The 25,990-nt window shown below is 35.3% G+C and overlaps 1 protein-coding gene across 1 annotated transcript in view; it reads left to right on the forward strand.

The window, feature by feature from the left end:
• Nucleotides 1–25,990, forward strand: part of LOC111152227 (eyes shut homolog (Drosophila)) — a 1,631,332-nt gene that overhangs the window by 1,396,085 nt on the left and 209,257 nt on the right. Inside the window, 1 exon segment of the mRNA XM_022510634.1 lies at nt 22,649–22,757. Coding sequence (XP_022366342.1) covers nt 22,649–22,757 — 109 coding nt within the window.

Below are 25,990 nucleotides of genomic sequence, written 5' to 3' on the forward strand. Positions count from 1 at the left end.
TTTTATACCATTAGTTCCTAGTATATTTGCACCAATTCCAGGATCTTAAATCCAAAATATTTTGCCAGAGAATCTATTTAAAAATAGCATTAGTCAGAAAAAGACAAACACCATATGATTTCACTCGTATGTAGAATATAAGAAACAAAACAAATGAGCAAAAGGAGAAAAAAAAAGGTTGAAGAAGGTAAACCGAGCACCAGGTATGTATGGGAGTATTGAATCATTATATTATACACCAGAAACTAATTCTACACTGTATGTTAACTAACTTTAAGTAAAAACTTTTGGGGGTACCTGGATGGCACACTCGGTAACCATCCACCTCTTGATTTGGCTCAGATCATGATCTCAGGGTCCTGACATTGAGCCCCGCCTCAGGCTTCACACCCAGTGCAGAATCTGCTTCAGATTCTCTCTCCTTCTGCCCCTCCTGCTCATGCTCTTTCTCTCTCTTTCTCTAAAACAAATATATATATTATATATTAATATATATATTATATATATATATATATATAATATATTAAAGCTTTAAAAAAATAAGATACAACTCCACCCCTTCCACATCATTTGTATCAACAAGATGTTATCCTGTACTGGGGCTGACAGGTTCCAGACTAGGTATGTGTGATGCTTTTGGAAAGCCCCAGGGCACAGTGGCCAGGGCCCACACTGGCCAAGCCATCATGTCCATCCATACCAAGCTGCTGAAGAAGGAGCATGTAATTGAGGACCTGTGAAGGGCCAGGTTCAAGTTCTCTGGCCACCAGAAAATCCACATTGCCAAGAAGTGGGGCTTTACTAAGTTTAATATGTATGAAGAAGACATGGTAGATGAAAAGTGGCTCATGGCAGATGGCTATGGGGTCAAATACATCCCTAATCCTGGCTCCTTGAAAATGGTGGGTTCTGTACTCGTGAGAACCTCAGCACTGCCCCTTCTTACTGATGCCAACCAATAAATCCTACTTCCTGTCTAAAAATAAAAATGAAAATAGAGGAGCCTGGGTGGCTCACTCAGCTAAGCATCTGACTCTTGATTTCAGATGAGGTCATGATCTCATGGGTGGTGAAACCAAGCCCAGCATTGGGCTCAGCTCTCAGCTGGGAGTCTGCCTTTACACACCACCACTTGTGCACTTGTGTGCTCTCTCTCAAATAAATAAATAAATCTTCTTTAAAAATGAAAATAGAAAAATTAGTTAGAAATAAAAACATAAAATTTAGAAAAAGTTGTCAAACGATTGTAAACAATACAATTCATTGCTTTCTGTGGTTAAAAAAAAACATAACGCAAAAATTTACCCTTTTGAAATGTGCAATATAGTAATGTTAACCAAAGGCCCATAATTCATTGCTTTATCTTAAAAAAATCTTTTCCAATGAGTGTTATATTCTTAGAGTTCCACAAAAGTGTCAGTAAATTAATAGATCAAATTTAACACTTTTAGATTACTATTCCAAAACTCAAGCTATAAGTCTATAAAAAGGAAAGAAATTTTTATTTTCCATATATTAGAAAATGGTAATTATCATAACCAGTAAGTAATGAATAATGGGCATTTAAAACTTAAAGCAAACCAAAGGAAGAAAAGTGAAGCTGACATCTACTTCCCCAGTTAGAAGTAAGACAGGGTGTAGATTTCTCTGTGTGCAAGAGGATCATAAATAGCTCAACCAACGCTGTATTTCAGATTAGGAGAGCCAATAATTCATTAAATTCAACCAGCCATTTTCCAACAGATCTTAAGAGATTTTACTCTTTTTGAATGTATTTTAATTTGCTTCACAACCAAAGTCACAACCAACTGTGACTCTGCCAGAAATATCTTAGTAGATTTTATAGTTACTATTCAAGTAACAGGGAGCAGTTTGCTATGTTTCAAAACTGCATTAGTCTAGTAATGATAGCTGCAGAAACTTTACTGTCTTCTAAGCACTTGACTCAGGTTAAATTCCAACCCAAGAGTTCACCTTTCTTCTTTAGTAATTATCACAATAATACTTAAATAAGGTAAATAATTATTAAAGTTAGAATTCAATACATGTAAATGAGTGAATGATCTATTAAGAAATGTAATTTTGAATAGATTAAAGTACCCAGATGATTTGATTCCTTCTGTTGTCCATGAGGTATTTAGAAATCAGGTAAAATAAAGTAAATAAATCAAACCACTAAAAAAATGTTCTCTTGTGAAAGTAGCTCCATGAATAAAGAGTAGTCTCATATCATTTAATAAAAATGGGGGTGGAGAGAAATTGCCTCAGATTAATTTTAAATAAGGAGATTTTAAACCATCACTAATCAGAAAAAGTCAGTTTGATCTAAAATGAATTTTAGTTCATTTGGGATGTTTATTCAATTTTATTCAGATATATTGAAACTTTACTTAGTGTCTAAATTATAATTTAAGTATCTATATGATGAATGTTCCCACACAGTTTTAGAAAATGAGATGCCACATTTCAACTCATCTGAACTAATGAAATACCATTCAATAAATTAAACCCTGATGTGTTTTTGAAGCAAGCATACAATTCACAGTGACTGTGTGTACCCTATTAATGATTTTAGGACAAGGTAAAAAAATCAGAAATAATGACAGATGGGAATTTCTAGCAAATCCACAGCAACCTACAATCTCATCTGGATGTGTGCATTTGTTCGTTGTCTCATAGTTTACTAATGATTCATGTTCACTGAATATGATCTTGTTAAGATGCTGCCAAAGGGAGTACTTTATTCAAAACCTCATTCCTTCATTAAGAAATCTATTTCTCATAATCTGAGCCTATCTTCTTTTTTCCATGAATGTTTCACACTTTACATTTTTTTAAAGTGACTACAGCAATCAATCCATCTTGTTTGGAAATAGCAATTCCACAAAAGAACGAATGGTACATTTTGTGATACAAATTCAAGCACATTACATTTGTCTGGTTTTCTATTAATATTCATGAAATTTTTTGCACTATTTGTTTTCTAGATTGTATTTAATTTAGTTCCCACTTTCCTAGTAAATGTGGTTGAATAAAAGCCCAAATTGCTATCTTGTGAAGTGTACTGAAGTGTTAATGTGTAATATAGTTTAAAATGACTAATGAAAAAGCTAATAGGGCCTTTTTCCACGGTCTCCTTCCCCATATGTTCTGTAGCATGCTTGCATTGTCATTGGTCTTTTTAGATTGGGACATAATATATAGATATTTGCCATTGTCATTGTAAAGTCCAATAAGCTAGAATATAATATAGGAGGGTATCATAAAACCAATTTTTAAAATTCCAGTCATTTAGTTGGCTATTGTATGATCTAACTATGTATTCCACAGCCATTTCAGGCTCCAGTCTCCAAAACATAACGTTACTTTCTCTTTCATCACAAATATCCTCTTCCTCCAGTATTATGCACCCTAGTTATTGAAGACAGTTGAAAGCATGTGCTCTGACATTGGGTGATCCTCAGTTCGAATCCTAGCTTTGCTGCTTTTCTCCGGGTGGTCTTGGAGAAGTTATTTAACCCAGGTGTCTTCATCTGCACAATGTAGATAATAAGATTACATCATAGACTGAAAGGAATGATGTGATAAATGTTTTCATGCATCCTAAATCAGTAATCTAAGATTTTTTACTTTGTCTCCTTCTTTACTAGCCCCTTCAAGCCAATTCAAGCTCAAGTTTTCCCACTCCTTGAATATCTATCTCTTATCTGCCCCCTTCCTCTTGACACCCACTGTAACAGCCTCAGTGTACACGCTCCTTGCTCCCCTGAATGATTTCTGTGTCCTTCTCAATGGTCACCATGCCTAACTGCCTAAACTCTAAGGCCCTTCAAGCCTTCTTCATAACACTTCCAAAACAGTGTCACTAAATGCCTGGAATAATGTCACTGCAACACAGATATGATTAATTTACTTTCCCAAATTAAGCTTTCAGTAGGCTAAACCCAAACTCATTTGTATGATTTTTAAAGCTCTCCATCATCTGAGATGTAGCTACTACTCACATGTCAGCATTATCTCTCACTACTCGTCATCCTCCACCCCAGCTCTATCACACTTAACAGATATATCATCTAGAATCAAAGAAAAGCAACAAGCATACCTCACCAGATAGATCTAAGTTGTTATTTTATTGTGTTATACAACATAATTTGCTGTATAAGATCTCTTAAAAGATTCCTTGTTTGGTTATTACAGAAATAACAAGTAGAAATCAGAATTCTAGTTCAGACTCTTTTCAGACATGTGACACTGTTCTTTATTGCTAACACAAACTAAGGTCTTCAACAAGCGCACAGGTAGAGCTATCCAAACCCAAACTTCAGAGGTGAGCCTAGAATCCCATTTTAATAGGCTATGTTAGAGTGAATTTCTGAGAATTTATAATCAGGTTTCCTAATAATCACATTTATTATGTAATGTTAAATTTGGTAGAATTTAAAGAGGTGAAAATTTAACATTTTTTTAAAAAGCAATACAGTGAAAATTTAAAAAAAAAAAACTTAAAATGCCATGAAAATCCAATTAGTACACAGTAAGAAAAAAATTAGATGTGTCAATTTGAGCATTATCCTCTTATAGGCAGGAGTAATGTGACAAATTTCCCCTGTACATTTTCAGTGATCCAGCTATGTCTCTCTTACATGATTCTTTACCCTGATTTCATAGAAGATACATCACAAGTTTACAGACAGGTGAAAATAAACATATTCTAGGCAGAAAAGAACCATCGTCAGAGTACTGGCAGTGTCTAGCTCTGGTTTTCTCATTCAGTGGTCTGGACATGTTTGATATGTCACAATTCCATATCTGTTACTGCCTTCTCAGTTCCCTTCTCCTTTCTGTGAATCATAGATTTTTAAGGCTGTAACTGCACTTGGCTTTCATGATTTGAGATTATCAGATTCATCTTTATGGCTTTTCTTCATGGCAGTACAGCTTGTTTAAATTGTTCCAGTACTGTTATGCAGCTCTGTCTACTGATTGAGTAAACATTAATTAACCACAATCCTGGATGAAGGAGGACTGAATATACTTAATCTCTTTGCTGCCCCTGTAATTAAGAGAAAAGAGCCCTTAGTCAAGAGCTTCTTAAACTAGGCACTGTTGGCCCTTTGGGCTACATAAGTCCTGTGAGAGCTTGTGGTGTGCATTGTAGGACATTTAGCGGCATCTCTGACCCCTACACACTGGGGGTCCATAACACAGCCCTGTCTCCCACCCCAGGTGACCACCAAAAATGTCTCCAGACATTGACAAACATTCCCTGAAAAAGGACAAAAATCACCCATGGCTGAGAACCAGCGCATTGGATTGTGCCATTTTTGAAGTGCAATATCTAAATCGGGTGGCAAACTACAAACCATGAGCCAATCTGGTCACACAGTCTCTTTTCATACAGCCCATGAGCTAAGAATGGTTTTCACATTTTTAAAGGCTTGCAAGGAGGAGGAGGAGGAAGGAGAGGAATATGTAAGAAACTGTAGGTAGCCTGCAAAGTTTAAAATATTGCTACCTGGCCCTCTGCAGTAGAAGTCTGACAATTCTTGAGATGAATCAACTGAGGCTCCAGAAGGTTAAGTGACCTGCCCAGTTTCATACATTCATGCATGACCTCTAGTTCTTTCATTACTCTCTTACAGTTCTGCAGTGCATATTGCCCATGACAATGAGCATTCAAAATAAGGTTCCCAATAAGAAGTGAAACAAACATGATCATCTTACAGACGTTTGAGTTTACAGCTGATGTTCCCTTTCTTAACTAAGTGTTCAGTTTGTACAGTAGGAATCCATGCAACACATGTTCTTGTTTCGTATGTATAATCCATTGGGAGGAAGTACAATAAAACATTAATTTTTTATATCTCAAATATTAGAATAAGGATTTTTGCCTACTTAACTTTAGAGAATATCATAAACTTTGAACTCTTTTTTTTTAATTTTTATTTATTTATTTGGCAGACCACAAGCAGGCAGAGAGGCAGGCAGAGAGAGAGAGAGGAGGAAGCAGGCTCCCCACCGAACAGAGAGCCCGATGCGGGGCTCAATCCCAGGACCCCGGGACCATGACCCGAGCCGAAGGCAGAGGCTTTAACCCACTGAGCCACCCAGGCGCCCCTAAACTTTGAACTCTTAATACACATTAAAATCCAGAGAATGCTAAGAAGCTTTGAATTGTCTTTCACCTATTTCTGAACATAATACCACTTTTAATAAATAAATAAATAAATAATTTTAATAAATAAATAATTTTAATAAATAAATAAATAAAAAGCAGACATGTTTTTCTTTAAAATGCTCATTACTTCATATTGCTTAGTGGGTAGAATATTAATAATTGGGATATCCAATATCATCTTGTTTCAGCTTAAACTCTTTTTTTTTTTTTTTAGTGGTATAAGAATGCCAATGTATTACTTCTTGCAATTCATTGTATGTTTAATATTTCCCTTCTTAATGTCCCAGTTGTAGGTTTTCTGACTTGATAATTCTGGTTTCTTTGACCTCTACAATTTAAGGCCACCTAAGATTTCCAACTTTGTGCATTGGAATCACCTGGCTAACTTTAAAAAAATATGTATACCTGTGTTCTACCCTTAGAAATTGAGAGTTTATTGGTTGGGGTGTGACCTGAGGATTGTAATTTTTGTAAGACTCCTAGGAGATGCCAATGCAGAGACAAATTTGGGGACCCATGTGCAGATTCAGAGCCAGGTTACTTGGGGCCACATCCTGGATCTGCTCCTTGTGAAGTTGGGTTAGTCACTTAAAATCACATGGTTCTATTCCCTTATCTGTAAAATGGAAACTGTAAGATAGCAATGCCTATTTCTGGAGGTTGTTGTGAGTTAATATGTGTAGTATATAAAAGCACTTAGTACTTGGCATTTAGTAAGTCTTAATCAATTATTAGCAATTAGTACCAGCAGCAGTAGTAGTGTTGGTCATATCATCACTTTGTACTGCCCTCAGTCATTTTCTCTTCAACATTTTTGTTGTTATTTTTGATTTAACACTTAATAGACCCAGGATTTGGCCTACCATTTAATTTCAGTACACTCCTATTGTAGACCATTACAAAATACAGACCTGACCAATAACAATCTATTAGGAATCTAGAACCATTTTCCTTGCATTTACTTCATTGAATTTGTATTGATTAAATCAATGTTCCTAACAAATTAAGTTGCACTGTGAAAATGTTCAAGAGGAAAGATACTATTATTTTCTGATTTTTTTTCTCAGCCACTCAATAGTTAAATATTTGTTAAAACCAAAGAATTTAGATTATCCGTGTATATTAAAAGTATAAGACCACTCAATTTAATATATACATATTCTGAACTCATTTGTGTCTAGATTACTTTTTAGTTATTGAATTACATATATAAAACATCAATATAATCTGCGGGGTTCTAGAAAACTTATAATTTCTAATTTTTCCAATGACTGTATTTATTTCATTATCTTATCAGTCATATCTAACCTATCTGAATGTAATTAAATTAACCTACTAAATGTTTTCAGTGCGAATTTGAATAGACAAATTTTGACAATTTGCATAGGCTTTTTGCCTTGGTTTGAATAATTTGTTTAAAAATATTTGCAAAAGAATTTCTGACCTATTTTAGGTGATAATTATCCTCCTTATTAGAGTTATCATTCCTTGCTTATGAATGTATTTACAAATACTCTTTCTCAAATCCAGAGGTAAAATTATCCCCTGAACAACTTACCTGAAATCTTTTAGAAAATAAAATCCTTGATACTTTTCACCTTCATCTTAATCCTCCTGAAAAGGTAAAATATGTCATACCAGAATTGGGCAGGAAACCAAATTTAATGGCTGTGTGCCTATTAGAGTAAAAGGATTCTGTCTTCTCTCAAGGAAGCAGGCTTATGATGAATTGGTGAAAATTAATTTGAGTAAGGTTTTGACTCAGTGTATGAGGAGGAACAATGAACAATAAAAAGACAAACAACCCAATTGTAAAACAGGCAAAAGACCTGAATAGACATTTCTCCAAAGAAGACAGATAGATGGTCAGTAGGTGGAGAGATGCTCAAAATCATTAGTCATTAGGAGAATGCAAATCAAGACCACAGAAATACCACTTTGTGCCTACTACAATGGCTATAATTTTGTTTTTAAAATGAAAAATAACGAGTGTTGGCAAAGGTGTGAAAAAAATTGGAACCCTAGTACATTGCTGGTGGGAATGTGAAATAGTTTAGTCACTACAGAGAACAATTCGATGTTTCCTTAAAAAGTTAAACATAGTATTACTATATGACCCAGCAATTCTGCCCCTAGTTATATGCTCAAAAGAACTGAAAACAGGGACTGAAACAGATTCTTGTGTTCCAGTATTCATAGCAGTATTGTTACAGTAGCCAAAAGCTGGGAACAATATATGTGTCCATCAAGAGATAGATAAACAAAATGTCTATACACTGGAATGTTACTCAGCCTTAAAAAGGAATGAAATTCTAATACATGTTACAGTATGGATGAACCTTAAAAACTTTATGCTAAGAAGAAATAAGCCAGATACAAAAGAATAAATATTATATGATTCCACCTACATGAAATATCTATAATAGACAAATTCATAGACACAGAAATTAGATTTGAGGTTATTGGGGGAAGACTGAATGGGGAATTATTGTTTAATGAGTACAGAATTCCCATTTGGAGTGATGAGAGAATTTGGAAATAGTGGTGACCATTGCACAACATTGTAAATATATTTAATGCCACTGATTTTGCACTTAAAAATAATGGGTAGGGCACCTGGGTGGCTCAGTGGGTTAAAGCCTCTGCCTTCAGCTCAGGTCATGATCCCAGGATCCTGGGATCGAGACCCGCGTCAGGCTCTCTGCTTAGCGGGGAGCCTGCTTCCTCCTCTCTCTCTCTCTCTCTGCCTGCTTCTCTGCCTGCTTGTGATCTCTGTCTGTCAAATAAATAAATAAAATCTTTTTAAAAAATTAAAAAAAATAAATGGGTATACTTTATGTAATACATGTTTTGCCACAATTAAAAACAGACAAAAAATCTCTTGTAGGCAGATTCTGAATACCTGACTGCTGAGAACATTATAGGCACAAAATACTATATGGTGTGCCCACCTTTTATATATTCCTAGAAAGTTTTTGATAAGGTGTAAACAAAACAAATTTAAAAAGTTACAAAATGGAAACGGGTACAACTTTCATGGTGGGTAATTGGAAAATATCCAAGAAAAATTACAAACGTACAAACTCTTCTTTGATGAGTCTACCTGTAGGACTTTACCCTGCAAGTAAGCAAAGTTTGTAACAGAAAAAAAATGGAAATAACCTAAATATCCAAGGAAAGAGGAGTGGTTACATAGAGTACAATGAAATCCATACAATGAAATACTCTACCATCTTAAAAAGAAATGTGGAAACTCTTTCTGTAATGGTAAGACACAAACTATCTCAAGATGGATTAAGTAAGGAGAACACAAAACAAAGAAGCATTTGTATGTCTGAGTGTGTGTGTGGGCGCATACACTCACACCTGTGTACCTGTGCATGTGCATGCCTATGCATACAGATGTATAGGGGACATCTGGATAGTAAACAAGAAATTGGTAACACTGGTTCCTCCTTGGATGGGACTTGGCTAGACCAGGGATGTGGCAGGAGAAAGGCTTTGGACTATATACCCTGGCATATCTTTTGAATCTTGATTCATGTGAATATAGTGCATATAAAGAATAAAATATTATAAAATAATTTTTTGTAGTCCTTCATTGTAAAAAATGGTGTTTTATTATAGAAAAGAATGTTCCCTTGCCTCTTGTTTTTATAACAAGACCTACCATTTATTTAGCTAGTGAACATTCACTCTGTTTTTACTTTAAATCAGAGTTTCTCAAGATAGGCATTGTTGATAATTTGGGGCTGGATACTTTGTTGTCAGGGGCTGGCCTGTGAATTATAAGATGTTATTAGCAATATTGTCGACCTCTTCCTACTAAATGTCAATGGCATTCTCCTCCACCAGTTGTTCCAAAGATTTCTCCAGACATTGCCAAATGTTCCCTAGACATAAATGGGGGGGAGGGGGTAAAAAAAAAAAAAACCAATTGAGAAACACTGCCTTGAGATAATCCATGTATGATTTTGAACCCAGTACCTAGTTTAAGAAAATCTTCAATAAAGGGTACCTAACACACACACACACACACACACACACACAGAATGACTTTTTTTTCTTTTTAAGATTTTATTTTATTTGATGGAGAACACAGGCAGGGGGAATAGCAGGCAGAGAGAGAGGGAGAAGCAGGCTCCCCGCTGAGCAGAGAGCCTGATGTGGGACTTGATCCCAGATCTCAAGACCCTGGGATCATGACCTGAGCTAAAGGCAGATGCTTACCCAATTGAGACCCAGGCATCCCAAGGAATGACTTTTATACAAACAGTGGCAGAACCTGTTAATAAAGAAATGGCATTGTGACATAATGAGCTCTCTTTCAATGAAATATTCAAACATAGGTTGAAATTTATTCTTTACAAAGCCTTTAAAAGGTGTCTTCCTTTAAGTAGGAGAACTGACTGTGCATCTCAAGTCTTTCCTCCTACTAAGATTCCTGGGTTCTGAGTATGGTTTACCCTGTTCCATGTTGGTTGGCATTTACAAATATACGACTATTAACTGAATGTCAGAAAGTTTTCTTTATAAAATTTATTAAATTATTTTACTCTGCTGGTAAAAAGGGCACAGAACTGTGTTGTATTATGATGTTTTGCCAAAAGACCATGAAGAAAGAAAAGGGGGCAGGGGTTATTTTTTTTCTCCTAACTGCTAGAAAGGAAAATAACTTGATTCTTATAACCCTCTACTTAAATAATCATTCAGAGTGAAATAATTATTTGTGTTTTTTAATATTCCTATTACATCTAATGCTTTTTTTTTTTCTTTGAAAACTGTCACTTCAGGGAATCCTAAGCTCTGGCTAATGTACAGACCAATGAGAACCCTTTCTCAATTCAGAAAATGCTTTTGAGTAGAGAGAATATTTAAGATCCTTTAACAAGGATGGTAAGGTTTACTCGTTTTTGGACACTTCTTTGTTCTTCCCTTTACATTTCACAATGTAATAGAGGTACTTCTGTGTGACATACTGCTTGGATTCCCAGGAAAGTCTTTGAAGACAAGAACAAGCTTCCTCCATCTATAACCCATTTATAACCAAGCCATTGAGAACTTTCTTTGGCCTAAAGAAGTTGTGATTTCAAAATTTGTATTATTTTCCTGAATAGAACACTGGATTCTGAGCTGATTGAAAGTTAAAGTTAACCACAATGGAAATGTTTACTACGTTGGTTGTTGTCACAAAACATCTGCAACTGATAATAACCTTTGGATATTAATTTTTCTTTTTATCATAGCAAAAAATCCCTTCCCACAAAAGGTAATAAAAAACAAATCAAGGGAAATTTTTTAGATTTCAGAGTACCAACAGTAAAGGAATGGAAATTGCTGAATTTTTTTTTTTACCATTTCTTTTCCAGTTACTACTATGACAGTGTTCACCCTTAGTGTTTAGTGAATTAATGAGCATAATCCCCTTTGCATTTTACAGAAGTCTGTTAGACCTTTTTATTACTCTGTTTGAATTACAATAAACACAGGTACTAGATTTAGATGTTTATAATAGATTTATGTTGATTATATCAGTGTTCCCTGTCAAACTACACTGTGAAAATGTTTAAAAAAAGATACACTATTGCTTTCTGATCTTCTTCATAACCACTCCACAACTGAGATATTTGTTAAACCCAAATCATTGAGATTATCTGTATATCGTAATAAGATGTCCACTTGTAATTCATATATACACATTCTAATCTCATTTATGTCTGAATTCCATTTTAAAAATTGAACACTGCTAATATTCAAATCCTTGCCTCTTATTTTTAAATATCTGCTTTATATGTGCTTATTGTAGCTATAACCAAATTGCCATAAACTTGGTGGCTTAAAATAATAGAAATTTATTTTCTCAGATTCCGGAGTCCAGAACTGTGATGTCGTGGTGTCAGTAAAACCACCTTCCTTCCAGGGACTTAAGGGAAAATTTGTTCCTTGCCTCTTCCACCTTTGGGCCACTGCTGGGATTGTTTGTTTTTCTTGATTTCACTCCAATCTCTGCCTCCATCTTCACATCAAAATCCAGCTCTCTCACTTAGAGACTGTGTAACCTTGAATAGTTAGTTAACACCTCATGTACTCAATTTCCTAATCTTTAAATGGGCGGGGGGGGACTGTTTCTGCTTAACTCATTGGAAAGATGATGTTCAATATTTTAAAGCACTTGAGGAGTAAACGCCTGGCTGGCTTAATCCGTAGAGCAGGCAACTCCTGATCTTCAGATCTTGAGTTCAAGCCCCATGTTGGACATAGAGCTTACTTTAAAAAAAAAAAAGTAAAAGTAAAATACTTGGGGAGAGGAAAATGATGCTTGGTCCATAATAAATGCCACATAAATGTTTACTAAATAAAGCAAATTATTCCATTAAATACCATTATAAGAAACCATTGCTAACGATAACAATGTATACCCTATGAAGGTCTCTATCACTTTGAAAGGATGTATTCCAGTGTGTCCTTATTGGTCAAGTATTGCTTAGAATAGATATAAGATAAAAAGCACCACACCCTGGACTGGGACTCAACAAAGAAAAGCAAAAAAAGCTAAAGATGAGAAAAAAAATTTCCCTTTTTGTTTGTTTCCTGTAATCAGCAAAGTTAGGCACTCTGAACTCCCTGCTTTCATTTTTGCCTCATGAGCTGGTAGTGAGAAGGTCCCAGTTTTTATCTCTCAGTAAAATCTTCCCGCAATACTTGTTAACTGGGTTTCAGTGAGCCTTGAACACACAGCACAAATCTGTCAACTCTCATTAACACTAACCTACACTCCAGTACTGGTGTGCTGGCCCCAGTACCTCTGGTTTCAGTGAAAATTGACCTCTCAGAGAATGACAGTGCCTTTCCTCTCTATCCTCTATGAAAACAACTTTCTCTACCTCCATCTCCCCATCACCTACCAGTTTCTTACATAATAAGGTTTCATTCATTGGTCTATTGAATGAATAGATCCGTTTTAAGTTGGATTTAAGATAATTTTCCTGAACACAAATTTCATTTATGCTTTAATTTCCCTAAACAAATGTTCCCTTTGTCTTCTATTCCTTGTTATTTTATCTTACATTAAAAATTACCTTGGGTGGGGGGGCACCTGGGTGGCTCAGTGGGTTAAAGCCTCTGCCTTTGGCTCAGGTCATGATCCCAGGTCCTGGGATCGAGCCCTGCATCAGGCTCCCTGCTCAGCCAGGAGCCTGCTTCCTCCTCTCTCTGCCTGACTCTCTGCCTACTTGTGATCTTTGTCTTCAAATAAATAAATAAAATCTTTAGGAAAAAAAAAATTACCTTGGGGTGCCTGGGTGGCTCAGTCGTTAAGCATCTGCCCTCAGCTCAGGTCATGATCCCAGGGTCCTGGGATCGAGCCCCACATGGGGCTCCCTGCTCAGCGGAAGCCTTCTTCTTCCTCTCCCACCCCAACCCCCCGCTTGTGTTGCCTCTCTTGCTGTCTCTCCCTCTGTCTCTGTCAAATAAATAAATTAATTAAATCCTTTTTAAAAAAATTACCTTAGACTGAGTCCTATAAGAGAATAATGAACAAATTTGGGAATGAACAAATGTACATGTTTTAATATAAAATAAGACATTAGAGTTTAAAAATAAACGACCTTAAATCATTTTGGATCAAGATTAGATAAATAAAATTAACTCCAGTCATAGATTTAGAGCTTATTAAATTTCTTTGTCATTTTGAACTTACAGGCCTTACAGTAATTTAGTTTTCTATTTGTATCAAGCACTATAAAATTTTCAACCATTTCTAACTATCAGCAATTTTACTCAGCACATGAAATGATGTGGATTTTGATCTACTTGGAGTATTTATTGCACACACCGTCTTCTGGAAAATTTCCAAAAGCTTAACGTAATTATTTTTCTTATCAGAAATAACTCCAGAAATACGTTGTCTCTATTGTAAGGGTGAAAAACAAAGTATTTTTTTCATCATCGTGATCATTTATTCAATTAAACTGTTCTCAGTCTTTAAATTAGGAGTGCTTTCATGGGAGTAGACCCAAAATTGAGGAAGGGCTGGTAATGCTTCTTTCAAGCGCTAAACCTAGATTACATATATTCATCAATTCCATCTATTTTTAGATTGGTTGCATTTCTAAAATTTTACTTGTCTGGTTACCTCCAAATTGAAAGTTTGCTTGGGGTAAGAACTGTACTTTTCTACTCTCCATATCAGAAGGTTTGAAGATGGGGAAGCCATGGTTGGCAAAGGTATATGAGAAGGACAATTAGAGGGGAAAGTGGCATACATTAAAACTTTAGAAACCATAAAGAAAAAATTATATGTAAGAATGAGAACTAGATGTACTTGCCCAGAGAAAATTCAATAAGCTGAGACAAGGGACACTTAGATGGTATGCTAGCTGACAAAGAAATATGAAACCAAAGAGGTATTGATCCTGAGGCACGGCTCACTGGATCACACTACAGCCTTTTTACACTTAGACTGATAAGAATATTTACAACTTTGGCTCAGAAAGTGCTTCCGAAATTTAAATCCTTTGCATCCCTATTAATCTTCTCTCTCTTTATATTTTTAATAAAAGCTATAATTATTAATTATTTGGATTAAACATGATAAATATAAATATTTTAACATTAAAATAATATTTTGTAAAATAAATCTCGGTTTTAATACACAGCCAGGAAAATCAATCATGTGCTATAAATAGTAATAATAATGCAAGAACTATAGTAGTCAGAAGATGGGAAAACTATAAATTTATTGTTCACATAAGACAATTTTATAAGAATCAGGCATCACTCACTGTAACACTTGTAAAAAAATGACAGGGATGCACAAGACTTTCTCCTGAGGAAAACTTGCCTTTTGCTTCACTCATCACCTAACAAAAATTAATCTCTCCACATGCCCATTTCCTCAGATTTGTTTTTTGTTCAAATTTGGTAAAATAATCTATTATCCAATTGATTTTTTTCAAATGCTATTTCAACATGGGAAACTTTAGTGCCTCAAAATATATGTGTATGTGGTATTAGGTGTTGAAGAGGAAAGAAAGGATCAGGTATCGATATTTTCAACTCCTGAGGTTTGATTGTTTACTCCTTGGACTGGATACAAATACACCCCAAGACTGCTAAAAACAAATAAACTGAGCCAATAAGTATTAGACTTGAAAGGTAAAACTAAACACTACCTGGTATTTGTGAACTGCATATGTATGTAGGTTTTGGAGGTAATAGTCTTGAAACCCCCATTTATCATTAGAGTAAATTGATTCAACCTAGAGCTGTGAACTAATAGAGTATGAATAAAGATTTCCTACTGAAATTCCACATTAAATGCCAACAGTGAAGCTAAGCTTTGCAAGTTAATGCCCTTGTTCTAAGTGAGTGCTTAAATCCTACTAAGAAATACTCAAGAATCTCAGTCGTGTGCTGGTGTTTTACAACCACATCTTAGACAGAAGAGGGTAGGATAGGGATTGATTGATTTGTAGCTTTTGCCAATTCCCAGGCATAAATACTCCCACTGTGGCCAATTTCAAGCTACCAACATGAATTCACAGATGTGGAATTGAGAAGGAATGCACAAAACCAGCTCTCCTGAGTCATAGCTAGCCTTCTCCAGCACACCACTGAAGCTTCTTATCATTGCATTCAGAGAGGTTGTCAGGTCAAAAAACACAACATTTCTGGATGCAGATTACAATTTGTATAATTGTAATAGTCATTTTGTGAATGTTTCTACGGGATAAAGAAAACAAGGGAATTCTGGCCACCTATACTTTTACAGATGCTATCAGGAGACCATGAAATCTGTAGATTATGCTGTCTGTCCCATTGCGCATGAATTGGATAATGTAGTCAGAAGTAAAATCACAGTTTTTGGGATATCTGTGATATCTCATGACAGCTGGTTGGATGTTCCCTTGACAGCTGCTCTGGTTAATCAAGGGTGTAAATGAAGTTCCTGCTTCAGCGGTCTTCAGGCATCATTGCAGACTTTCTTTAATATCAGTGCTTCACAGGATAATGGCTTGGTTTTCATGCTAATTGATTATTAAGATATTTGGGCTATCTGCCAGTCAGATGAAAGGCTAAATAAAATAACCTAAAGCCAGTGACCATCTCATGACAATCATCTAGGGACACAAAGACCTCATTGACAGCCACCCATCAGAGGTCATGCAGCTTTCCTTGTTCAAGCTGTTTGCCTGGCCAGCCTGGCCAGCTCTTTGGTGCTCTAAATAAAAAGGGATCCTTCAAGATGCTTTTGGCGGGTTTATACTGCTTTTGTTTGACAAAGGGCTTAACAGTGATTTTTGTGCCTGATCTTTTGTTTATACTCTTTTAACATATAGATTATGCTGAGTCACACTGACAGCCTCAAACAGTATGGCTGTGTTGATAGAGCTGTATGAAACCATCATACTCTTAAACAGCATCTTCTTAAATTTGCTCACACAGCCGTGACAATCATATTAGATACATGAACTGGTAAGGAAAGCTGTAGGTCTCTGGACAGTTTCATCCATACTGCCTGATGTATAATCTTTTAAATATATTTTCCCATGTTTTCCTGTTGCAAACAGGGAGCTAAAACAATCACACTATCAATTAGATCCTATCTGTGGGGACCAGATGCCTTTCAGTGCCTCCATCTCTGCCATGTACCTTTACTGCCATCTGCTGTAGGAGTCTCCCATCTCAGCAATTCTTATGCAGCGCGAACTCTCACAACTCAACTGAAACCTTGGGCTGGATACGGAGATCATAGGGGTTAACAATTGACATTAAGCTCTCTCAGTCCTAAGTCTAGCCTGAAAGATTCTTTTAAAGGAAGTTCCAAGCTAGAGCCTAATGTAAATACTATCCATTCACTTCAGAGCAATACTTACATCTGGTAAACATTAAGGCTGGTTATTATCGGTCAGAATAGTTATTAATTTGGAGATTCATTTAACTACTATCTACATTACAAGTTATCCATATAAAGAATGCATTCTTTTACATTCATTTTTAAAGTCTTATTTAAGTAAAGAAAGAAAGAAACTTACTAGCCGAGTTAATCATGTACAGAATTTCAAATAGACAAGCTAGATCATTGCTGGTTAATAGCCAAACCTAGTGAGAAGAGGAAAGAACATATTTTGCACCTATGGAAGCATTCAGTATTACCATCAATTTTGCAATATTCCCTAGAAGCTTTTGGTGCTGTTCGGTTGTGTTACTTCTATATCATGCCTTCAGAATTCGAGAGCTACTGCAATTATGCATGAGCTATGTTTTGTGAGCCTTCAGCATGGCACTACAAGGGCCTTTTAAAGCATTTAATTTCATTATGGTGTAATGCCAGTGACTCATACAACTCCCAGATTTGACAAATCAAACTTAGGTACCTTAGAGAAGAAAAAAAATCCATACTTCCTATTTCTCTCTGGAAGGAAAGCAAACAACTTTACTTATGTGCTTTTGAAATGTGCCCCTGAAAAACAAATTGTGAAACAGATACATTGAAATGCCTTTAGCGTGCACGTGCGCGCACACACACACACACACACAACCTGATACGGACAAAGCCAAAGAAATTAGTCCCTCCAAATTTAAAGCAAAATTATAAAGGAACCTGCAAATGGCTTATTTTTCTTCATTTTGTCCTTCGCAAATTAAAGATAACTTTCTATTTACATGGCCTTCAAAAAATAAGGGACTCAAATTGATCTTTATTGTTGTCTTTTCTTATTGTAAAAAAAATAGACTTCTAGTCAAGATGAATCTAACTTCACACTTGGACTCTCTTCCTTAATGTCAAACACATAGCAATAAGATAGAAAATTTAAAAATACACAACTGAAAATATAAAGGCACAGTTAAAAGCAAAATGAACATCCCGCCAGACAAGAAACAGACAAAAATGCGAAGCAACAAGAGCTAATACTGCTCTGTCTAGGTCTAAAAACAGGGAAGCTCAGCTCCCATAAAGGAGCTAAAACTACTCATTCAAGTATATATGTGATATCTGTGTCTACCTATCTATCTATCCATCTGTCTGCATGCAGAGAAAAAGAGATTATCACCTGGGATTCTGATTTTTAGCCAACTGCCACCCTAGGAAGAAAACAGAATGCAACCAAAACATGAGCAAAACTGTACCAAGCAATCTTTTCAGCTCTGAATGAACCTGTGAATACCTTCAAATCGCTATAGGACAGAACTGTGAAATACACATTATCCGAGATCTGGGTTTAGATCCTCAGAAGATCAGTGGGGTTCCCATTAAGCAATCAGACTTGGGTACAGCAGAAGAGGCACAACAAGGAGAATGGAAGTGGGGAAAAAGAGAAAAATAAAAATACTTCTCACTGAAAATGAGCCTGCACTACACAATATCAGAACACACGGTAAAATTGAGAAAGGAACCAAGCAAATCAGCAAGTGGAATATGAATCACTCTAGATAAAATCCTTCTTATGGAAAAGTCTGACAAAAAGTTTATTTCTAGGATGCTAGAAAGCATTAGTGAAGGAATAGTTCATTTTAAAGGAGAAATTATAAAAGAAGAATAGGCACAAATTAAATAAAAAATTATGAAAAAGATTCCAAATCTCGGGAATAAAAGATCATATTCACTGAAGTTTAAAACTCAATAGACAGAATAAATGATCCTGGAGACTGCTGAAGAAAAAAAATTGGTGCCTAGGAAGAATACAGGATAGAGAAATTAAGAAAGCATTTTAATAAAGTGAAAACAAGGGACACCTGGGTGGCTCAATCAGTTAAGCCTCCGCCTCAGCTCAGTTCATGATCTCAGGGTTCTGGGTTCAAGTCCCGCATTGGGCTTCTTGCTTAGCGGGGAGCCTGCTTCTTCCTCTACCTCCCATTCCCCCTGCTTGTGCCCTCTCTGTCTCTCTGTCTCTCTCTCTCTCTCTTTCTCTCTCTGTCTCTGTGACAAATAAATAAAAGTAAAATCTTTAAATGTGAAAACAAGATTAAGAAATTTAGACAACAGAGTCTGGGTGGCTTGGGTAGTTAACCTCTGCCTTTGGCTCAGGTCTTGATCTTCAGGTCCTGGGATGGAGCCCAGCTCCATGGGGATTCTGCTTCTCCCTCTCACCCTGCTGGTGCTCTCTCTGTCGCTGTCTCTTCTTATCTCAAATGAATAAATAAAATCTCTTTAAAAAATTAAAATTAAAATTAAAAAAAAAAGAAATTTAGGTAACAGTTTAGTAGGCTTCCACAAGATGTCTAGAAGCAGAAATTTCAGAGGCTATCAGAAAGCAATGCAGATGACCCTGGAACAACATGGGTTTCAAACGTGTGGGTCCACTTTGCAGATATTTTTTGACAAGTACAGTAAAGTACTATAAATATTATTTTCTTTCCTTATGATTCTCTTGATAACATTTTCTTTTCTCTAGCTTAGTTTCTTGTAAGAATATAGTATGTAACACATATAACATAAAATATGTATAATTGACTGTTTATGTTAATGGTAAGACTTCTAGCAAAGAAAGCTATTAGTCAAGTTTCAGCCTCCAGCGGGGAGAGGGGTATCTCTAACCTCTGTGTTGTTCAAGGGTCACCGTACCTAGCAAGAAGGTAGTCTACCTGGAAATAAAACATGGAATCGAGGAAACCAGAAATATCATTAAATTATTTTTCCTTTTTTTCTAAAGAAAAATGGAATTTGTTTTTTATAAAACTGAATTTTTCTTTTACAAGGTGAAACTTAAAATTATCTTATGTTCCATGTACAAAATATGGAAAATACGAATAAGCAGAAAAAAAAAAAGGCATCTGCATTCTCAGCATGCAGAGATAGCCACTGTTAATATTAGTGAAAGTCAACCTGTTATCTCAATGCATGTTTTTTATAAAAATGATGTATCACTCAAATTGTCCTTTTCTCTTTTTCTAGTCTGTACAAATATCTTTCCATACCATTAATTAATATTCTGCAAATCCTATTTAAGAGTTGGGTAGTATTCAATTACATAAAAGTACTTGATTAAACAATCCACTACCCACTGTTTACATTTTTACAACCTTTCACTTGGTTATGGATACCCTGAACTTCCAGTTTGAGCAGTATCTTCTAAAACTTTAAAAATAAATTCTCTTTTCCTAGTCAGAAGCCTCTGCCAAATTGTTTAGCATATCTAAAGACTATAAATATAAAGAATAAGAATGTTAAGGACACTGGGGAAAAAAATGTCTGTTTTGTCAGAGTTTAGTTTTTAAAATAATGCAACCTAAGTATTTGATTTTGAATCCCATTATAAGCAATATTAGTAGAAGTAGATGAACACTTCAACTTGACTGTGTAATTTATTTTCATAAAAATCTCTTTAGAGATCCCTGTCCAGTCAGCAAATAATTGCTTTAACTTTGGATTTTAATATTAGCACTGAATGATTTATGTACATTAAATAATGTGATTCTCACTAACCATTTATGAGCCAAGAATGATTATCTCCCTTCTGTGGATAATCACACTTTAGGGAAGAAAGGTTAAGTGGTTTGCCTAAGATCACTCAGCCAGTCAATGGATTATCTCAAAATATGATCCTCAAGTCTTTAAATCATTAGACTTGGCTGGCCTCAGCAATACTTGAGAGGCATAAGGGATATGTACTTAGATTTCTCCTCAAATGATTTATGTAGCATAATGTCTAATTTGTTTATAGAGCATTTTTTCATTCCTTATCGCACAATTTGGTCTATAAGCAAATATGAGATTATAAAAATGAAAAGGATAATAATCTACATGTAGAAAAATCTCTGGTAGAATTAGAGTATCAATTTCCAAAATAGTGCATAGACCAAGCTGACAATAGAATCAACCATTTGGTGGAAGGGTCTGGGGAAGAAATGAAGGAGGTAACAGGAAGCAAATAGAGTAGAGTGGCTTCCTTCTATAAGACTGCAGTTCATGGTTAGATTTTTAACAAGCACTGAATGAAACAAAAAGAGATCTTACTATTTCTTAATAAGGACATGTGCATTCCCTGAGAAGTATCTCCTCCATCTCCAGTATAAAGCATCCATACAGATCTATCTGCACATACCAACTATAATGACAAATGTGCTTCCTATATCCCTATAATATGTAATTCACATAAATGGGAGGCTCTAAAGGTCATTCCTAGAACTGAAGAATTTTCAACAATGCTCTTGATCAAAATTCGAAGTGCCTTTGGTAAACTAGAGCAGAACCCAAAAAAAAGTAGCAGAATGATGTATTAAAAGGACCATATCAGATTTGTAATTCTAGGTAAGGGGGAAGAGGAAACCAGCTGTCTGTTTTGAAGCAAGGAAGTGAAGAAGGAAATTCTGGTTTGTATTTCCCATTCAACTTAGACTCCAAAGTTAATTTTAAGAAAAAAATACTGATAAATTATTTAACCAATGATTTTTAACAAAACTGACTTTTTCTTTTAAAAGTAGATTTACCAACTGATCCTGGTTTGCTTAGCACTTACCTAGTTTTAGCCCCGAGAGGTCCTGCATCCTGGAAAAGCTCTCAGTCATGTGCAAAGTGGGGGAGTTGGTCAAAATTAAAAATAAAAATTAGGTGTGTTCATTGCCTAAAATGTAGCAAATACAAATAAGTGAAAGCATTTTAAAAGTGAAAGCATTAGAATCATTCATGTTTTCAGTATGCAAAGAGCCACTTTGAATATTAGTGAATGTACTTCTAATATCTCTGTGGAATAGACTTCATAATCGTACAAGTTACTATTGTTACATATGGCAAGTGACAGGGTATATCATTTGAATTGTCTTTTAAAATTCTATTTAATTTTATGCCAATTTCTTTAGCATGTATACCTTTTCATCTGATTGCATCACTCTATAAACTGTGATAAATTTTCAGTTGTGTATTGGTCATTTCCACTATTCATTCTACAAATTTCCTTAACCTTATACTTTTCTTTATCTCTGAGACACAGTACCAGCTAGTACATTAGCAGCATGCTTTCTGAGTTCTGATAACTGTATCACAGTGTAATCTCACTACTCAGGGGTATGCAGCCTTTCATTTCTTATTCCATTTCTATTTCCCCTGTAGGCCAGGGAGGGGAAATTTCTACCTAGGCAGTTTAGCATCATTTAACATTGTTGCTACTTGTCCAGCAGTCTCCCTACATGAGTGAGACCATATGTCGACCACAGTTAACACTAAAAGTTTATTATTACCTACTTATACAGAAAAGCTCTCTTTGTTTTGTAGGGGTTTAACTTTCTGAAAGCATTTCCAGTCCTGATGTAGAGACAGAAAGAGAGAAGGAAAATAAAATTTCAGTGTTAGAAAAGAAATATATCTTTATCTATCCTAAAATGTTCACACTTGGCTGGGGCCATATTTCAGGACTATTATGATCCACAAAGTACCTCTGTCGTTGAAGAAGTACTTACCATCCATGTGCGAAGTTACCCTGTTCTTGCCAGTAACACATAGAATAATGGCCTCTTCTGTTTTATTTCTAGCTACACAATCCCCGTTGGCAGCCCTCAGGTTGCTTGCATGATTGAAATGACTGCAGATGGAAAACCTCCAATGCAGAAGCAAGACACAGAGATACCCCATGTCTCTCAGGTAGTTATGCAGATATCCAATTCTAAACATTACTAAGTGTGCCCTCAATATCTGAAATAAGTATTTCTTTTTAAGTTACTAAACACTAACCATATTTCTTTATTGAACAGATTCCTTGTAAAAGCTCTCAACAAAACACCAGAATATTCATCTCTGATACTTTAGGTACAATTAAATATATTTAATACTGCCTGTCGCTATAAAAGTTGCATTAAATTTATCAAGAAATTGATTTTCCTCTCACACTTTGCATATAATATGTTGTGCTTGATTAAGAAAAACAGCATAGGAATAGAGAAGAATTAGCAAGTTACAAAATAGTGCTTAAAACTTCCATTTTTATAGGATATGGTAGTGCTTATACTGTGCTATTAAAAAGTCTCTTCTCAGGGAATTTTTCCTGGAAATATCGAATGAAGAAAATTGAAAGCGAAGAGGATATTTGTCCCTCCAGAGACCAAGCAATTTGCTGAATTCTTTTAATTTTAATGATGTGGTTGGTTACATGCTTCTTAGTATGACTTTATAGAAATACATTTAAGATAAAGAATTCCTGGTTCATTTGATCATCATGGAGAGTTAATCTGTATAATTAGAGCTCCAAAGTGCTAATTTTGGTGCACATTAGAGCTGGCAGTGTGTAGGGCCCTAATGAACTGGAAATCTCATTTTATTTCCATTTTTTCTATGTAGTTTTTTTCTCTTATTGAGTGTATACAAGCATCCTAAAGAAACACATAAGAATAGCTAACATTTGCATAAGCACATTACATTTTCCAAATTATGACCATGTATTTTATCTCATCTCATCTGATCGTCACAAGAACCCTCTAAAGTAAGAATGAATATCTCTTTTATAAGGTCGTATCTGATAAAATTGAGTATCTAATGTCCAAAATTTCATAGTGATAATGAAGGAGACTTGATTCCAGATTTTCTGATTCCCAACATGGTTTTTTGTTGTTGTTGTTCCTTTATAGTACACTTTATTTCATTTTCTGCTCAAGCAGAGTGAAAACTGTCAAGTGGATTGTTAAGGTAGGAATAAAATTGGTTTTCGTTTTGAAGAAATTAAAAAAAAAAAAAAAAAAAACAGACTCTTAAATACAAAGAACGAACTCAATGTTGCCAAAGGGGAGGCAGTTGAGGGGATGAGTAAAACAGGTGAAGGAGATTAAGAATACACTTACTGTGCTGAGCACTTAGTAGTGTATAGGATTGTTGAATCATTACATCGTAAACCTGAATCTAACATAACACTGTGTATTAACTCATGTCAGTTAAAAAAAAGTCATGCTAGAGTCCAAGATGGCCAAAATATTTAGATTCAAGGCACAGACTATTCAAATGGTGGAAAATCTATGAAACACTCATAGTTTTGGAGAAAAAAATCTAGCGTAAAGCAGTTAATGTGATTTTGTCTCTACCTATTCTCTATAGTCATCCATTTTTATATTGAAAGTTCCATATTTTATCATGAATAACATACAATATGCTACAGACAAAGGAGCGTAGGGGGAAAAAAGAGAGAAGCAAACTGAGAAACAAACTCTTCATCAAAGAGAACAAACTAAGGGTGACCTGGCAGTGTGGGTAGGTGGAGGAATGGATGAAATCGCTGTTAGGGATAAAGGAGGGCACCTTTGATGAGGACCAGGTGTGGTATGCAAGTATTGAATCACTAAATTGTACGCCTGAAACTAACATTACACCGTGTTAACTAACTATAATTTAAACAAAAGCTTCTGTAAAAACACACACATTTAAAAAAAAATGATCCTCTTTTCAGCTCTTTTCAATAAATATTCATTAGTGGAATTTTGGGATCATATAATATGTACATTTTTAATTTTCTGAGGAAGCTTCATACCGTGGTACATAGCTAACACACAATTTTACATTCCCACCAACAGTGCACAAAGGTTTCTGTTTCTTCACATCTTTGTCAACATTTGATATTCGCTGTTGTTGTTTTTTTATAATGGCTACCCTAACAAATGTGAGGTGGTATTTCATTATGACTTTGATTTGCATTTCCTTGATGACTAGTGATGTTAAACATCTTTATTATATATATTTTGTTTATTTCTGTGTCTTTGGAGAAATGTCTTTTCAAGTCCTTTGCCAGTTTTTTAGTCAGCTTATTTGTTTTTGCTATTGAGGCATAAGAATTCCTTATATATTTTTGGAGCACCTGGGTGGCTCAGCGGGTTAAAGCCTCTGCCTTCGGCTCAGGTCATGATCCCAGGGTCCTGGGATCCAGCCCCGCATCGGGCTCTCTGCTCAGCGGGGAGCCTGCTTCCTCCTCTTTCTCTGCCTGCCTCTCTGCCTCCTTGTGATTTCTATCTGTCAAATAAATAAATAAATCTTTTTTAAAAAAAAAAAGAATTCCATATATATTTTTTTATATTAACCCTGTGTCAGATATTGGTTTGTAAATATTTTCTCCTATTCTGTAGACTGCCTTTTCATTTCATTGATCATTTCCTTTGCTGTGCAAAAGCCTTTTCATTTGATATAGCACCCCTTGTCTTTTTTTGCTTTTGTTGCCTGTGGTTTTGGTGCTGTATCCAAGAAATCATTGCCAAAACTAATGTTATGAAGATCTTCCCCTATGTTTTCTTCTTCAATTTGTATAGTTTCAAGTCTGATTTGTAAGTCTTTAATCAATTTTGAGTTGATTTTTGTGTATAGTGTAATGGTCCAACTTCATTCTTTTCCATGTTGGTATCCAGTTTTCCCAAAACTATTGTTGAAGTGACAATGCTTTCCTCATTGTATAGTTGTGGCACCTTGTCAACAATCATTTGATCATAGACGCACGAGTGTATTTCCGGTTTCTCTGCTCTGTTCTGTTTGTATATATGTCTGTCTATATGCCAAAGCCATCTTTGTTTTGATTACTGTGTCTTTGTAATGTGCTTTCAAGTCAGGAAGTGTCATGTGTCCAGGTTTTCCTTTCTCAATATTGCTTTGGCTATTTGGGGTCCTTTGTGATTCCATACGAATTTAAGGATGATTTTTTTCTATTCAAAAAATACCATTGGAAGTTTGATAAGGATTGTATTAAATCTGTAAATCACTTAGGTAATATAAACTTTTAATAATATTAAGTCTTCCAATCCATGAACACAGGAAGTTTTTCCAGTTTTTTGTGTCTTCTTTAATTTCTTTCAGCAATGTTTTATAATTTTCAGTGTATAAGTCATTCATCTCCTTGGTTAACTTTATTC

The sequence above is a fragment of the Enhydra lutris genome, unplaced genomic scaffold, assembly GCF_002288905.1.
Source record: "Enhydra lutris kenyoni isolate GAN:26980312 unplaced genomic scaffold, ASM228890v2 scaffoldscaffold28, whole genome shotgun sequence".
NCBI lineage: Eukaryota > Metazoa > Chordata > Mammalia > Carnivora > Mustelidae > Enhydra > Enhydra lutris.